Here is a 17,218-nt window from a genome sequence, read left to right as displayed (position 1 = left end):
GGCACACCAGCTTACTTCCCTGGTACCTGCCCGAGTCGCCTCGCTCGTCCTGAAACCTCCGACTCTGGGTCTGCCAAGCGAACGAATCCTCGCTCCCGGCTCGGGAGTCCGAAACCGCTCCTGGGGTGGTGCTGCGTCTCGCGCAGCCTCCGGACACGTAGGAACGGAACTCGGCGTCTCCCGCCAAGTTCAACTGAATCACGAACACTCCCCTACCGGCCTTGCCTCGCTATATCCTTCCGGCGGCCGGGGCTTCTGGGAACTGTAGTTAAAACCCACGGAAGCGTGGGAGTTGTAGTCCAGGCAGGTGCCTAGACTAGATCCTGACAATGTCATTCCCTCAGCCCAGGTTGTCATCTGGTATACGTCTTTCCCAGTGAGATCTACCTCTTGACACCTACTCCTTTGCCTGGCAATTCTCTCCTGCTTCAAGCGTCTCCAATGGTTTGAGCTTTTCAGTAGTTTTACTGGTCCCGTTATGCTGGTTGGGCTCCTTGTGCGCTATGCTGGGGTCCTTGGGCTCAGCACTATGCTCCTGGACTAATTCGGCAGCTTGGTCAGAGATACCACAGCGTCAGCCATGCCTGCCCCCTCGTCGGCTGCCCTGGCTCTCCCCCCAGCCTCCCTGACCACTTGATCCATCTGTATACAATGTGGTCGCAACCAATGAGCGCCCGTTCATGTACCAGATCCAGTTTGTTGGCCCCCCTGAGGGCCTGCATCTCTGCCTTCATCTCCTTCCCGTCACGTCAGGACTGCAGTCAGAGCCCAAAAACCTTCTGCTGCTCCTTTGATAGCACCTGGCGAGGAGCAAGCAGGCAGCGGGGTGCCGACAGAACTGTCATGGGGTCCACGGATAATGTGGGTTAGAAACGTAAATGGCACATTAAACGTACCCAGCTGCCGGCCACTGCTCGATGTGAGGTGCATTCGCAGGTGCCAGTATATATTAACCCTCTTTGCAGGCCGAGCCTCATAGGCTCCCTTACGATAGCAAGCAACCAAACTGATTCTTCCTCGCATCCCTGAGAGGCGAAGGACAGCATCAGCTGAAAATTCCTTGGCCTGACTTCAGAGTTCACCCTTCATTATTTCCAGGAGCGTCCTTTGGGATTCTCTGTGCTATCTCATTTTCTTTCTCTCCAGCTGTCCCTCATAAGGTGGTAAATGTCCACCACCTCCAGGGATATTCAAGACCTCTACTATATCCCTTTGTGCTATTGCTTATGTACACATGGGTGGGTCAAACCAGTTTCACCCATTTAAACCAGAATCACTGCCAGTCAACTTCCAAATGTGCATGCACAAACTTCGTGCATGTGCTACCAACCATGGCCATTCCTGTTGTAACAAATAAGTGCAGGGCGACCAACATGGACTAGAAATCCTGCGGTGATCACCTCACAGTTAATGTGACAAAATCTTTAGATGCTAGTGAATTGAAATTTTTTTTCATGTTCTGTTTTTGCTGCCTTTGTCCTCATGTACGAATTAGTACAGCTGTCAAATTCTGCAGTCTATAAATACTGTCTGAAAGCAGCCCTTATCCGAGGTGATTGTAGCATCTGCATTTATTTTTTGTAATTGCATTTTTGCTTGTTTGTAAGCAGCGTATAAGGGGATAAAGTGTGGTACTCAAAGGCTTTGACAGTATGGGCAAATTACATTTAGATTTGACAGTTGCTGGTGGGCAGTAAGTGTGCAAGCCTGGCAGGTACCCCATAAACCTAGCACCGAGACCGCCTTCCTTGCCACCACAGATGACATTTGCACGCTCCTCGACCACGGCCACACCGCAGCCCTCATCCTACTTGACCTCTCCGCAGCCTTCGACACCGTCTCCCACTACAACCTTGCAGCCAGACTCCACAACGCCGGAATACAGGGAACCGCCCTCGACTGGCTGTGCTTCTTACTCGCCGGCAGGACCCAAAGGATCAGACTCTCCTCTTTCCTCTCCGAACCCGCAGAGATCAACTGCGGAGTACCACAAGAATCACCGCTCAGTCCCACGCTCTTCAACATGTACATGGCCCCCCTCGCCACCTACGTCAGACAGCATGGACTCAACATTTATTCCTACGCCGATGACACCCAGTTCATCCTCTGCCTCACGAAGGACTCCTAAACCACCAGACTCAGCTTCCAAGAAGGAATGAAAGACGTTGCAGCTTGGATGAGCACCAGCTGCCTGAAACTCAAATCGGAGAAGACAGTCTTCGTCCTCTGACCCACCACCTCAGCTTGGGCCAACTCCTGGTGGCCCTCTGCACTCAGTGCCCCCTCACACCCACGGACCATGTCAGATTCCGCCTCTTCGGTTTCCTCAGAATTGCACCGATGCTCAATGGGGTCCACCTCTTGACTGCCCCAAGTCCGGATTGATATATACGCGGACTAGTAAGATAGTCAAGCGAGGGAAGGAAAGGGTAGGGACAGCGGGGAGGGAGATCTAGAAGAAGAGACAAGAAAACACGTTATTAGCCCTTGTGTCTCACTCCTCACCAGCACCTCAGACAATAGAGCACTATGGGGTTTCTATACATTCAATCCCCCTACCTGAAACAAAAGAAAACGATGCAATGGAGCCAGAGGGGAGAATGGGGTGACAACACTCATTACGCCCAGAGAACAGGATCAGACAAGCTGTAGGCAATGTAGTGTTCTGAGTTCACCCATCATTTCCTTTCTCTCCCTCCTGGAAAACATAAACAGAACGAGTGACGGCATGTGATGTGCTATTTACATGACATAGAGAACATCACCATCAAGGAATTGTAGTTACGGTTTCTTTAAACTGCTCCTGTCATAAGGAGGTACAAGCAACGTCTTTGGGTCATTAGTTTTCCTGAACACCTAGTTATTAGCTCGTGGAAATAAACGTCTTTCCACTAGGGGGTTTGCTCAATGTCGATATCCAACGTTAGAGCTATTGAGGTTCCTCTGCAACGGGACGCGTTGCCAATCCCTTCCAACAGGGGGACACACGTTCCCCACTAGCCACCGGAAAACACCACGTCTCTCTGCAGGAGAGACCTAGGCCAAAGGCCGGGTCCACAGCTTCCCTTAGCTCAAAGTTCCTCTTGCTTCAGAGGACTCTCAGGAAATCATAAGAATGGGTACACAACAAGTGGTGCATTAGCTCTCCCAAGCGCTCCTCTGCATGAGATGAAATCTCGCCAACGGAGGAGCGCGCTCGGAGCGAATCAGAATCCTGAATAACAGCTACTCACGATACCGGAACGGGGCGAAGGCGGCTCTGGATTGAGAACTGGAACTGCTGTAGGTCCTTCGTAACCGATGATCCAAGGGGAATATCTGGCACTGAACGGTCTTCCGGCAGGGTGAAGTAGCGGAGCTGCGCACTGCGTCAGGATCACGTGGGTTGCGTGACTCGCGCTATGCCAGCCGGGAAGTGTAGTTCGATACTGGGTACTCGGAAACTAGCCATGCGTCGATCCTCAAGTGGATAGTCAGCGTTTACCGGGTGCGCTGCCTGACAGACCATACCAGGAACCTCAGCATCATACTTGATTCCTCCCTCACCATGACCCGACAGATCAACGCCGTTGCCTTCACCTGCTTCAGCACCCTCTGAATGCTCCGCAAGACCTTCAAGTGGATCCCACCCGAAGCCAGAAAGACCGTCACCCACACACTCGTAACAAGCAGACTGGACTACGGAAATGCCCTCTATGCTGGAATCAACAAATCCCTGCTACGCAAACTCCAGACCATCCAGACCACCGCGGCCAGACTCGTCCTCGGCCAACACCTCCGAGACCTCCACTGGCTCCCCGTCGAGAAAAGTGTAACCTTCAAGCTACTCACCCTTGCCTACAAATCCCTCCACAACACAGGACCCAAATACCTAACGAAAGAGTCTCCTTCCACGTACCCAAAAGGAACCTCCGCTCCGCCAAGCTGGTCCAGCAGAAATCTTGCGTATCCGCAGAACTAAAGCGGGTGGAAGAGCCTTCTCCTACATCACGGCCAAAGACTGGAACAAGCTCCCAGTCAAAATCAGATGCTCCCCTACTCTTCACACCTTCAGGAAGAGCCTCAAGACCTGGCTCTTCCGCTGAACCAGAGCTGCACCCCCCGCCCCCACCTTCAGCGCCTTGAGACCCTCACTTGTGAGTACCACGCTTTAAACAACCTAATTGACTGTTTGTCGGACAGCCCTCGGGGTGGAAAGGTGAAGCAGCAGATACCCGTAGTCTTTCACACTGTTGGGTCGTCAATTTATTTTGGGATCAAACATTTTTGTAAGTGTTTGTTTTTTGAATTGTTTATTATTAGAACTAATAATTGAAAAGTTTTGTTTTTAAAGATGTTAATTGTTAAGTTTTCTAGATATTAGGATCCTTTTGTGACCCACATGAAGGTTGTCACCTTCTGTCAATATCTTACTGGTAGTGGTCTCTTCAGATGTTAAGACTTTCTTGTCATTAAAATCATCTGACCCAGATCCCCCTAAACCTTTTCACATCACTGAGGTCTAAAGCTTTGGACTCCTTTTGTAAATGAAGCCCCTTGAGGTCAATGATTGTTGCCACTGAAGTGTTGGAAACTCTAGTGATTCTTTGTGAACTTCAAGGTCCGCCTGATGTCTTCTCAACATTAAGAACCACCACATATCCATACCCTCTTCATCTAGACGACCCTCAGAGTTGACTGGTGCCTTTTGATGGGATAAGGTTTCAAGATAAGGGGAGAGGGCACACGGAACGAGCTCTCTGCCCCTTTGCTTTACTACCACATTCTGGTCTTGGGAAGGAACCAGAAATACCTCAGTGCTATAGAACCAGTGTCAGATCAGCAGTGGTAGTTGGTGTCTACATCTGGCCTCTGGCTACACCTTATTCTGGTATGAAGCAGCAGTCAATTATGTTCCTCCGCAAATCTATATCTTGTTATGTTTCTAAACTTTGTGTTCGAGGCATATGAGCTGCAGATTACACTCTTTTGCATAGATCGCCATCTGGTGTTGGGCCCGGATGTTTGCAGTTTGTTTTTCCTCTTGGAAAGTCTTTGGAAGTCACGAGGTCGGTGACTCCTCCCTTGGTTCGTATTGCACATGGGCTTCGGCTCCATCCTCAGATTGTTTTTTTCCGCCATCGGGCTCGGATATAATACTTCGCGCTCCGGTTCCTAACATTCCAGTTCGACGATCGAAGCGGAATCCTCGCTCTCCGCGGTATTGTTTAGATACTGATCTCCTCAATCACCTTCTTCTTCGATGCACCTTCGATTCCAGTCATCGACGGCGGCCTTCGGGCCTATCCAGGCTCCGGTCCCAGCTGATGGAAAGAACTCCATTCAAGAAGTGCCCTCGATGTGGGTCCAAATTCCCCCACACCGATCTTCATGAGGTGTGCAACCTCTGCCTCTCCCCTGAACACGAGGCTCGAGACTGTCCCGCCTGCAAGTCTTTTAGATCCAAAAAGACTATTCGAGACCGACGAGCCAGACAGAAAATGGCGCACTCCTCGACTTCCGTTCCAGTCGACATCTTCGGGGACGACGTCGAAGCTCCGGGACACCAGCACACCGAAGAGGACCTCGTCAGTGCTTCCGAAGCCGGCGACTCGGATGTGGAGGACATCACCCCGGCACAGAGGGTCGTGAGTAAAATACCCCCTCCCACACCCGCGCTGACACTCAAAAAGGCTTCGGTCACGCCTTCGGGCCTAGGCAAGACCAAAGACACTGCTTCGAACACCCCACCTTCGGGCCCGGCGACGGAGCCAAGTAAGCCTTCCGGCGGCTCGGGCTCGAGCCAGCCTGCCAGCGGTGCCGAAAGACACCCTTCGGCACCGAAGAAAAGATAGGCCTCTACCTCGACACCGAGCTCCATACCAAAGCCCTCGGTGTCGAAACCCAGCCTCTCGGTGCCGACTAAACATCATAAGGCCCTCGGCACCGACACTCCCGCGCCGAAGCCTGTCTCGGCACCAAACAAAAAATCGGAGGTTCCCAAAAAGCACGGCACAGATAAGCCTAAGAAGCCGTCGGCTCCGAAAACGTCGGCGCCGACCGAACAACCAGTGTCGCAAGAACTTTTTACACCGGATCCTTTGCAAAAGACACTTACCAAGGATCCAAAAACTGGACATTTGGCACTGTCTTCTAAAAAGAGACAATTGGACAAACCAGCTCCACCTCCACCTCCAAAGAGGAAGGACTGTGCTACCTCCCCTTTCAGAGTGCCTTCCCCGCCTCCTCCACCCTCTCCACCTCCACCCCCTCCACCTTCTCCACCCCTGCCTCTCTCGCTCTCCGACCCCGTCACCGGACCATGATGATCAGGGGGACCCATACTACGACCCAGCAGATGTGCCACAAGACCCCACCCCTACAGGATCCCCAGACCCCTGGGATGATTATAATAATCCAGACATTCCAGATGTTCCACAAGATGACCTATATCCATCCAGGCCATCGCCACCAGAAGACTCACTATATTTTCACCACCTACTTCAGAGTGCGGCACATTATCACGGGGTAGAGCTACACACTGACCCAGTAGAGGAAGATTTCCTCCTAGATACCTTTGATACAGCACATAGGTCTACTGCTATACTACCTATGCTCAAAGGGGTAATAAAACATGCGCCAGAGGTTTTTAAAGACCCAGTCAGGGCTAGGGTCCTAAACCCACGCATAGAAAAGAAGTATAAAGCTGGCCCTACAGATCCTGCCTACATCAAAGGGCCAGCGCCACTGGATTCCCTAGTGGTATCCACCGCAAGAAAAAGATCAAATTCCCAGGCGTGAGGCGAAGCACCACCACCTGACAAGGAATCAAAGCTCCTGGACGCATCAGGAAAACGCACTGCGTCACAGGCAGCTAATATATGGCGTATCGCCAACACTCAAGCGCTATTGGCCAGATACGACAGAGCTCACTATGATGAACTAGAAACCATCATGCACCATCTCCCAGAGAAATATAAAAATAGGGCCAATGAATTAATCCAAGAGGGTAAGACCATAACTAATACCTCTATACGCTGTGCCTTAGACGCAGCAGACACAGCTTCCAGGGCCATTAACACCAGTGTCCTACTCCGTCGACACGCTTGGCTGAGAGTGTCAGGCTTTAAACCCAAGGTACAAGCCTCCATATTAAACCATCCGTTCGATCAGGAACATTTATTCGGTCCAAAGATAGATGAGGCCCTCAAGAAGATGAAAAAAGATACAGATACAGCGAAGTCTATGGGAGCCCTACAGTCACACCCTCCTAGACGCTCCTTTCGCCGCTCTTCCTTTCGGGGCACGCGCAGAGGCTACTCCTCAGATAGCGCGTCCACGTCCTACAAATCCCCTCCTCAGTCCACCTTCACAAAAGGTTATCAAAGAGGCGGCTATAGAGGAAATGACAATAAAGGCAGGGGCAAAACAAATACCGCCCGCTCTGCCACACCGCCTACCCAGTGACTTTCCCCTGCTCCCCCCAGACCATCCCACTCCGGTCGGGGGCAGACTACAAAATTTCCTTCACGTCTGGGAGTCCATCACATCAGACAAGTGGGTGACACAAATTATTCGTTCAGGGTACTGCCTGGAACTCACATCTACCCCCCCCAACATTCCACCCAGGCAACGCCCAATGTCACAAGAACATTCCACATTACTAAAACAGGAGGTGATCTCCCTCCTACAAAAACATGCAATAGAACAGGTTCCCCACAATCAGCAAAATGTAGGGGTCTACTCCCTATATTTTCTGATACCAAAAAGAGACGAGACTCTACGACCTATCTTAGATCTCCGGCCTCTAAACACATACATACATTCAGACCATTTTCACATGGTAACACTTCAGCAGGTACTTCCGCTCCTCTCCCAGAACGACTTGCTCACCACACTGGACTTGAAAGACGCGCACTTTCACATTCCGGTACATCATGCCCACAGAAAGTACCTCAGATTCGTAGTGGACGGGCAACACTACCAGTTCAAGGTGCTCCCATTTGGGGTCACAGCAGCACCACGGGTATTTACCAAGTGCCTAGCGGTAGTGGCGGCACACCTCAGAAGACAGCACATTCACGTCTTCCCGTATCTGGACGACTGGCTGATAAAAGCCACGTCCTACAACCAATGTGTACACCACACCGCCACTACAATCCAACTACTTCACCAACTAGGCTTCACGGTAAACCACCAAAAGTCCCAGCTAACACCATCCCACATAAAGCAATACCTCGGTGCCACCATAGACACCTCAAAAACCATTGCCTACCCCAATCCGGCAAGGATCGCAAGCATTCAGGCTTTGCGTCAAAAATTCATACTTCAACACTCACTCCCAGCAAGAGTGTTTATGCAACTAATAGGGATGATGGCCTCTTGCATTTTTATAGTGCCTCATGCAAGACTCCAGATGTGTCCACTCCAAGAGTGCTTAGCGCGCCAATGGAACCAGGCCCAGGGGCAACTGACAGATCTGGTGTTGGTAGACGGTCGCACACATCGCTCTCTGCAGTGGTGGAACACCACAAATCTTTCCAGAGGTCGACCGTTCCTGGACCCGGTTCCACAAATAATCCTGACAACAGACGCATCGCTCTCCGGCTGGGGAGCTCATCTACTACACCTCACAGTGCAAAGCACATGGACGCCGCAACAAAAGTTACTCCACATCAATCATCTGGAGTTACTGGCAATCTTTCTAGCCCTAAAATCCTTTCACACACAGGTTTTAGGCAAGGCAGTCCTTATCCGCTCAGACAACATAACCGCCATGTACTACATCCAAAAACAAGGCGGCACACACTCTCCACAGCTCTCTCAACTAGCACAGAGCGTATGGAGATGGGCAATTCCACACAAAATCTTTCTCCTAGCCCAGCATGTCCCAGGAGTCCGGAACACTATGGCAGATCTGCTCAGCAGACAAACGCAGCAGATCCACGAGTGGGAACTTCACCCGCAGATCCTTCACCCATTCTTTCAGATGTGGGGGCATCCACAGATAGACCTATTCGCCACCCATGAAAACAAAAAATACCCAAGCTTCGCCGCCAGATACCCACACCCATTGTCCAAAGGCAATGCGATATGGATGAACTGGTCAGGCAAATTTGCATACGCCTTTCCACCTCTCCCACTAATTCCATTAGTGGTGTGAAAGCTAGAACAGCACTCCATCAGACTCATTCTAGTAGCTCCAACATGGGCCAGACAACCATGGTACACCACGCTGCTGGAACTCTCAGTAGTGCCACACCAAAAATTACACCTCTCACCATGCCTCCTAACCCAGAGCCATGGAGAGATCAGACACCCGGACCCAGCTCAGCTCAACCTTGCGATCTGGCTCCTGAAATCCTAGAATTCGGATACCTTAACCTTCCCCCGACTGTATGAATGTTATCAGAGAAGCTAGACGTCCTACCACTAGAGCCTGCTACGCTGCCAAGTGGAAAAGATTTGTTGTTTATTGCCATAACAACACAATCAACCCTCTAGACGCATCCATACAGCACATCATATGCTACTTACTACACCTACAAAGATGTAACCTAGCATATACATCCATTCGGCTAGACCTCGCAGCAATTGCCGCTTACTTACAAAACAGACAGCACCTATCACTTTTCAGAGTGCCTGCCATTAAAGCCTTCATGGAAGGCCTAAAACGAATAATTCCCCCCAGAGTGCCACCCTCACCTGTGTGGAACTTAAATATAGTGCTCACAAGGCTCTACACACACTGGATGTTAAAAGGGCCTTGCTTTACTATATCCAGAGAACACAACCTTTCAGAAAGACAAAGCAACTGTTTGTCTCTTTCTCTCCACCTCATAAAGGTAACCCCATCTCTAAATCAGGGATAGCTAGGTGGATTGTAAAATGCATACAATTTTGCTACCACAAGGCAAAACGCACGCTATCTGTTCCCCCTAAAGCCCACTCTACAAGAAAGATAGGGGCTTCTATGGCTTTTCTAGGGAACATCCCATTAGATGATATCTGCAAGGCAGCTACATGGTCAACACCACACACTTTCACTAAACATTACTGTGTAGATGTGCAAACCAAGCAACAAGCTAGTGTGGGCCAGGCTGTACTGAAAACACTATTTCAAACCACTGCAACAGATACCGGTGGTCGCCGCTAAGGTTGGGAACTGCTATATAGTCTATGCAAAAGTGTGTAATCTGCAGCTCATATGCCTTGAACGGAATATGCTACTTACCAGTATGCATCTGTCGTGGCCAGGAATCCTCAGGATCGTGCGTTGCTCTATATGGGTCCACCTCTCGACACCCCCATGGTCTGATATATATATTCACAGACGCTATGAGGTGGTCCAGCGGGGGAAGGAAAGGATGGGGACAGCAGGGAGGGAGACCTGGAGAGAGAGAGAGAGAGAGAGAGAGAGAGAGAGAGAGAGAGAGAGAGAGAGAGAGCAATCAGTACCCACGTCCCTGTCTTCCGTCCTACTCTACACCAGCCCCACCCACTCCTAGTACCAGGACCCTACCTGTAAAAGAAGATAACACGCTTCTCTGGCGGGGACCTACAAGACGTAGGGAGCACTCACAGAGATCTAGAATAAAGACAGGGAGCGTTATAATGTGCGTTCCCACCACCCATGGGACTCACAAAGAACGTATTACTTGGGGATGAACATACCCTGGAATCAAAGTCTTAAGGCAACACAGGGGAGTGGAAGAGCTGTCCTCGTGCTCACTCTCAGAACCCCTGCTGCGAATTGTAATAAAGAAAACAGTAAACTTTCATCGCCTGTATCATACCCTCACCATAAGGTATCACGCACTGGTCACATAGGCACACATCCGCATTACTTCATGAGGTTATGACTAGGTTCAACTTTCGTGCGTCAGACAGGACACATCACAATAAACAAATGGACATTGCATTGACAGTCGATTACCCCTCTTCGTGTGAAGGGCATACGGCCTTTCCTGAATAGGTACCCATACAAGAATGTTTCAGGCTACTGCTGAGTACCAACTGCCATGGCTTAATGTTCCTGATAGGGGGCCGCTAGAACTGGGCGGTTCTTGGAATAACCGCAAAAGGCAGCGCCCTTCCTCTCCCCGCATGAACCATGGAAACTCAGGTTCGCCAATGAGGGAGAAATGTGCGTGGGATACAATGCTCACTGGGGATATGCGGGCCGGATTGAATATATCCCCAATCTGATCGTGGGTGCTAGAGGGCAAACCAACAAGCCTCACACTAGGAGACTCTCAGAGGTTGCTTCGCATGGAACCCGGATCCGGGCTCTGCCAACGAAGCAACGGGGCGGATTGCCCTTGTCTGGCCACTGTACCTGAGCTGAACGGAGGTCCGTAGGAAAGGAAGCGCGGTGCTAGCAGCACCCTTACCAGCCTCCTTGACGATCTCGGCGCAGCTCCCGGCATGGAGTAATCGGCACTGGGAAGGTGCCCCGGAAGCTCTATGTCGGCTTCCGTGCCATGGCGTCATGACGTCACGGCCGTCAGATACCCGCAAAGGCTCATGGGGCGTGTAGTTCCGGCCTCGTTTATCGCGCTCGTGCGCGTTTTGTCCGTGTTCCTTGGGCACCCCTCACATGGGACCTGACAGCATCTGTTCTTGGCATGTAGAACTGCAGATCTACACACGCCCACCCGCCTCCCCGGCTACCTGTATCTGTTCCAGTCTATCTTATTTAGATACAACACACATGGGTTTCTTCACCGTTATTACAACGCTCCATCTTTCCCTGTTGGCGAAAAACAATCTGAGTATGGAGCCGAAGCCCATGCGCAATACGAACCAAGGGAGGAGTCACCGACCTCGTGACTTCCAAAGACTTTCCAAGAGGAAAAACAAACTGCAAACATCCGGGCCCAACACCAGATGGCGATCTATGCAAAAGTGTGTAGATCTGCAGCTCTACATGCCAAGAACAGATGCATACTGGTAAGTAGCATATTCCTTGTGGCTTAACGTTCTTTTCATTAAATGTTTTTTTTAAGAACAGAAAATGATTTTTAGGTTGACAATGTAAGCCATTTATTTTTTAAAGAGAAGTTTGCCTTTGGAATATCCTTTGTTTTCCAAGATCTTGCACACATGTAGAAATGCTCCTGAATATCAATGAAGAGCCCTCAATCTGCAGAACATAGTTATCTAAACAAAGTCTGGTATCACTTAACACACATGGTACCAACACCTGAGTCTGTTTGCATACAAGTACCATTATTGTAGCACAATGCTGCTGTGTAGTCAGGCACCAAAGTCAAATGCAGTTTGTATCTTTCTAACCAGAGGTTTCTTCAACCTTCTTTTACATAGATTGACCGAGAACATCGTGTCCAGAAAGCCTTATCCTCCGTTGGATTTCCCGTACCCAGACAGTTACTGTACTGTGATGATAGTACAGTGATCGGAACAGAGTTCTATATAATGGAGCATGTTCAGGTATGTTGGTGTACATGTGTGTGTGTATGTTCACTTTGATCAATAGCAATTTGTTTTCGTTCTAGTTAGTTACATGCATGCAACAGTATGCGTGCATGCAAAAATGACTTCTCTGTACCCAACCGTGTAGCTAGTTGTTACATCAAATATAGCAAAGAGATTGTTTAGTGAAGTGGCCTAATGTCTATTTAATAGTGAGAGCTGCATTGGTGCAAAAGCTCTGTATTGGGTGTATTACTTAAGCACCAAATACCTTAAAAAAAAGAAATACAAGAGATAAGAGGCGTTTGGCAAAACAGGAACAGTTTGTTTAATTAAACGTAGCGGCTGGGAGAACAGTTACAGGCACTGGGTCTGAGGACTGTCTCAATTTACATTCAGTTGGGATACTTCCTAAGTACAATTTTCAACTGGTTGTAAAGTTCTCTGGAGCTCCATAAAAAGTGAAGAATGTTGGTTGCTGACTTAGAGAATTAGTGGTAAAATGGTTACTACAGGTGGGCCTCGACCTTGCGTGGACACAATGTGGCCAGTGGGTAACCTGTCCAGATGTCCGACATGCGGTGCGCGTGATCAGTGCATGTGCTGTGCGCAGTGTTCTGATTGGCTAAATGTTCCTAAATCATGTGGCTTCTGACTTTATGGTGTTTTCAGAGCATGCGTACGCCTCCGGCTATTTGTGCTTTATTGGAATCATTCTCTTACGACTATTGTAATGTCACTGTGCTCTGTGGGATTGATATAGGTTTCCTGTTCATGCAGTTATCTGCCTGCTGCTTGACATCTCACCTCTGACCTCTGAATCAGTAACCCCAGGCCTGGGTCTCAGAGCGTGCCTATGTATTTGTGGGTCGGAGTTGACGTCTAGTTCACGACGGGCGATTGCATTAGTAGGAACGTGATTTCATTTAAAAAAATGAATATATTGTTTTTCATATGGACACTATCGTTTTCCATGTTAATAGGTGTCTGTTCCCATTACCTTGCTACTCTGTGGCACCAATAAGGGACAATATTCTGATCCCTGCTCACACTCCTGTTGTACAGGTATCTGAATTCCATGCGGCTGTCTGCATGTGGTAGGTACCAGGCACGATAATTCTTGCACTCCCTCAGTTATCCGCAGGTGAGTTCTGGAGCGAGTGCTGAGATAAGTATACCTTACACTGCGTGTTATATCACATAATACATCACTGATGATGCTTGAAATCTACGGCGGTGCAAGTTATACTTATGTCAGTTATGTATAACTGGTGAATTTGAGTGCGTATTTGGATTTAAAACAGTGTTTTTTTTCCAGTGAATTTCTACGTTTTTTATTTTACGTTGAATCTAACTACGTTCCTCACATTTAACTCCACTTTAGCCCTTGTTTTCTAAATGACCACATATATATATATATACGAGCTGTGCACTTATCTTGACTAAATAAATCCGATTTTTGAGCATTGGCAATTCAAGTTGTCCGTTCCTATCTTTGTGCGTGATTGCACATTTGGAGAGTTTTCGAATAAATATATTTATATATATATATATATATATATATATATATATAGAGAGAGAGAGAGAGAGAGAGAGAGAGAGAGAGAGAGGGGATGTGTGGCAAGGACCCATGATCTAATGCAACGCATTGAAAAGTTCAAAGCATTGTATCTATCACATGTGTGCTAACGACATACAATCGTCTTTCCAGGATCTGCATTTCTTCCATTGTAACACTAGGGAAATGCAGTCTCGAAAAAGCAGTTTCTTGATAAGTAATCCATTCGCGGAGTGTTTGGAGTCAGTCAGGTTTGTGCTTAATGTATTCCTGCCCCTTCTAAGCATTTTAAATAACAGGTGTTAAATTTAGGGACCATGTTAGTATCCATTCCATAGACCTTGAGTGTGAGCTGGGCCTTCCTGGGCTTTGAACTCATACCTGTTGATCGCTGTGTGTAGAAGGAGTATTTAACTTGCTCATCTATCTTGCTGGCTAATTGAAAAAACATTCTTAACAAAATACAGAGTTTGGCGGGAAACTCTATAAATGTCGTATGCATGGGCCACTTTTATAAAAGGATGGATATTTTGGGGGGGTAGGCAGTTTTGAATATTTTAGAACTTCGTAAAAAAATAGATTAAATGTGTGCAATGAAATCAGACATAAGTAATGGGCAGATCGTGAGCTAATATTGACAAGATCTCGACTTCCTGTTACTAAAAATTAAACCTAGGAACCCCAGGGTAGAGGAACAACATCCCTCAGACCTGAGTTGAGTTGATTAGACTCGTACTGATTGAAATGATGTGCTGCATCCATATTTAGATTTGAGTTGTGACAGTAATAAAACTCTTAAGCTGGCCAGAATCTACTGGAAGGGGAATTAAATATCACAGATCTAGAAACTGAAGCTCTCTCCACATCAACAAAGTCAGACTGGATGCAGATTTCACGTAACCCTCCGATCCGGACACGGACATTTGCAAGGTCTAGTAAGGGATATAGTCTTGGGTGCCTATCTGCTTAATTCTTTCAAGGTCTGGTCAGAGGGCTTTATTGCAGGCTTCTCTAAATCTACCATGTGCAATCATAGGGTGGTAGGCCTTGAGAGAGACCCTTCTATTCCTTCTTGTTTACAACGCTCGCCTGAGTTTGCCGAGCTTTCTTCCTACGCGAGTCAGTATTTGTTAGCGAGCTCTTTAAAGCACTGGCTTTGTTGTAAGTAGTTTCAGTCCTTTCCTCCTCTGAACACTGTACCATGGAACTTTCTTTCAGGGACTCTGGCTCACCAGTAGCTTTGAGGTTTTCATTTAGTAACCAGGCTCCAACAGGCCCTGCCTCTTGAGTATAAATGCATATTAGGCCTCATTAGAGAGGCCCAGACCCTGTTATTACACAGCTCCTGAATTTCTGTGGCTTTGAATAATTCAGGGGGATGGAAATAACAGAATTTACAAGTTTGTGGTCAACAACATGCTAAAATCAGGCGTAACCTGCTGATTTCGACATATTTCCAGCTGTTCAACCTGGAGACTTCATCTACCTATAGCAGGTGAAGCCTTTGCATGGAATACAGCCCATCAGCAGTGTTCCCTCTAATCCTGTGTTTCTGATGGACCCGGCAACTGCAGTTACTGCGCCCACTGGAATTAAGGGCCACTCATAATGAGGTCTAAGTTGAGTTAGAAATGTGTGATCTATATTCTGTCTATGAGCCCTCCATTGAAATAGATCTCTGTCTTGAATCCTGATCTTTAGTGCAAATGCTGGACCTAGAAGACTGCTGCAATGATTGGTTCACTATTGACTGATGCCATTATAGGCATTTTGTAGCACATGCCAACATGTACAGAAAGATGGCAGGAACGTCCCTTGCCCGTGGGCATAGGCAGCGAGTGAAGTCAAAGCGGTGCTGGAGTGTGGGTAATGTTCTTTTCTTTAAAGAATGCCTTTTTTGCAGGGACGCATCTTCAGAGATAGCTCCTTGCCTGGAGTCAGTCCAGCAGAGCGCTGTGCCCTGTACGTTGCCGTGGCTGAAACCATTGCGCAGCTACATGCATTGGATGTGAATGCACTGGACCTCAAAGGATTTGGCAGAGGAGAAGGATACTGCAGGAGACAGGTAACCCCTGAGGAAGGGGAACTGCAAATTTACTGATGGATATTTATTGTGCTTTATGGCCAAAAGCATTTATGATCATATGTGTCAATCAGATGAGACAAAACCTGGCCCCTTTCTGTGTATCCTTAAGCCTGTTTAGTAACCTCTGTTTGTCTTCTGCCTCAGAGTCTTGCCTACTTTCTGTTAATCTTAAGGTGTTCCAATAAATATTTTTTCATGCACAGATAGATATTAGTTTCCTTAAGTATTCAATTTGGAAGAGTATGAAGATACTATAAGTATAATAAAATATATACATTTGTACAAAACTGATGATTACAGCATTTTCATGGAATGTTAACAGAATGAATTCACCTATGAAAAGGAAAAAAGTGTTCCAATTCACATGAAAGACCAATGCTGACCTGCTCTAAGAACGATACGTGATAGAAAAAGATTTGCATCTCATAGAATGAGTGGATAGTCCGCACTTCATTCTAATGTATTCTTCAACAAGAAGTGTGGCATCTCCATACAATACACGTAATCCTGAAATCCCAGTACACAAATCTGACTGTGATATCCCACTACAGTTGAGCTGTGACTTATAGAGTCACCTGTAATAAAATGACTTGGCTTCTCAACTGTAATAATTACAGTTCATCTGTGATGTTAAAATGTCTGGGTTGTATGACATTACAACGCATGCCATTACAACGCATGCCGTCACAACGCATACCTTTACCCCGACTTGCTGTCGGGGGTGCGCTGGAAGTTGGAATAGTATAATTTACTATTCCAACTCCGGTGTGTGCAACAGTAGGTAAGGTGTTGGAGTTAACTCCAACACCTTCTACCCACTGCAACAAGCCTTTCCCGCTGTAACAACATGCGTTGTAATGGCATGCGTTGTAACGCTTCCATTGTAAAGGCTGTTTCCCAAATGCCTGCTGCCAAGAGACAAGGTGACATGCACGTCATTGAGCCTCATTGTAGTTGCAGTTTAAACAACAAAAACGAAAACAGGCTTCGACTTATTATGATTTTTTTTTTTTTTATTGTACATTGATCAGCAGAAAAGAGATTTTTGCCAACTTTTTTATTTTTTTGCTCGGAGTTTATTATAGGAAAGAAAGTGTTTGATTTGCTGCTTGAAGGGATGCATGTCATCCTTGCCGCCAGACAGCCTTTCACAAAATGTA

General features: G+C 47.8%; 1 protein-coding gene across 1 annotated transcript in view; it reads left to right on the top strand.

Annotated features, from left to right (window-relative positions):
• ACAD11 (acyl-CoA dehydrogenase family member 11) overlaps window positions 1–17,218 on the top strand; it is a 366,306-nt gene that overhangs the window by 107,870 nt on the left and 241,218 nt on the right. Inside the window, exons 3-4 of the mRNA XM_085630689.1 lie at window positions 12,307–12,432; window positions 15,876–16,037. Coding sequence (XP_085486815.1) covers window positions 12,307–12,432; window positions 15,876–16,037 — 288 coding nt within the window. The remainder of the gene's footprint in view (window positions 1–12,306; window positions 12,433–15,875; window positions 16,038–17,218) is intronic.

Source organism: Triturus cristatus, chromosome 10, assembly GCF_964204655.1.
Source record: "Triturus cristatus chromosome 10, aTriCri1.1, whole genome shotgun sequence".
In the NCBI taxonomy this organism is placed as follows: Eukaryota; Metazoa; Chordata; class Amphibia; order Caudata; family Salamandridae; genus Triturus; species Triturus cristatus.
The sequence above is the reverse complement of the archived record's forward strand: the minus strand, read 5'-3'. Positions and strand labels throughout refer to the sequence as shown.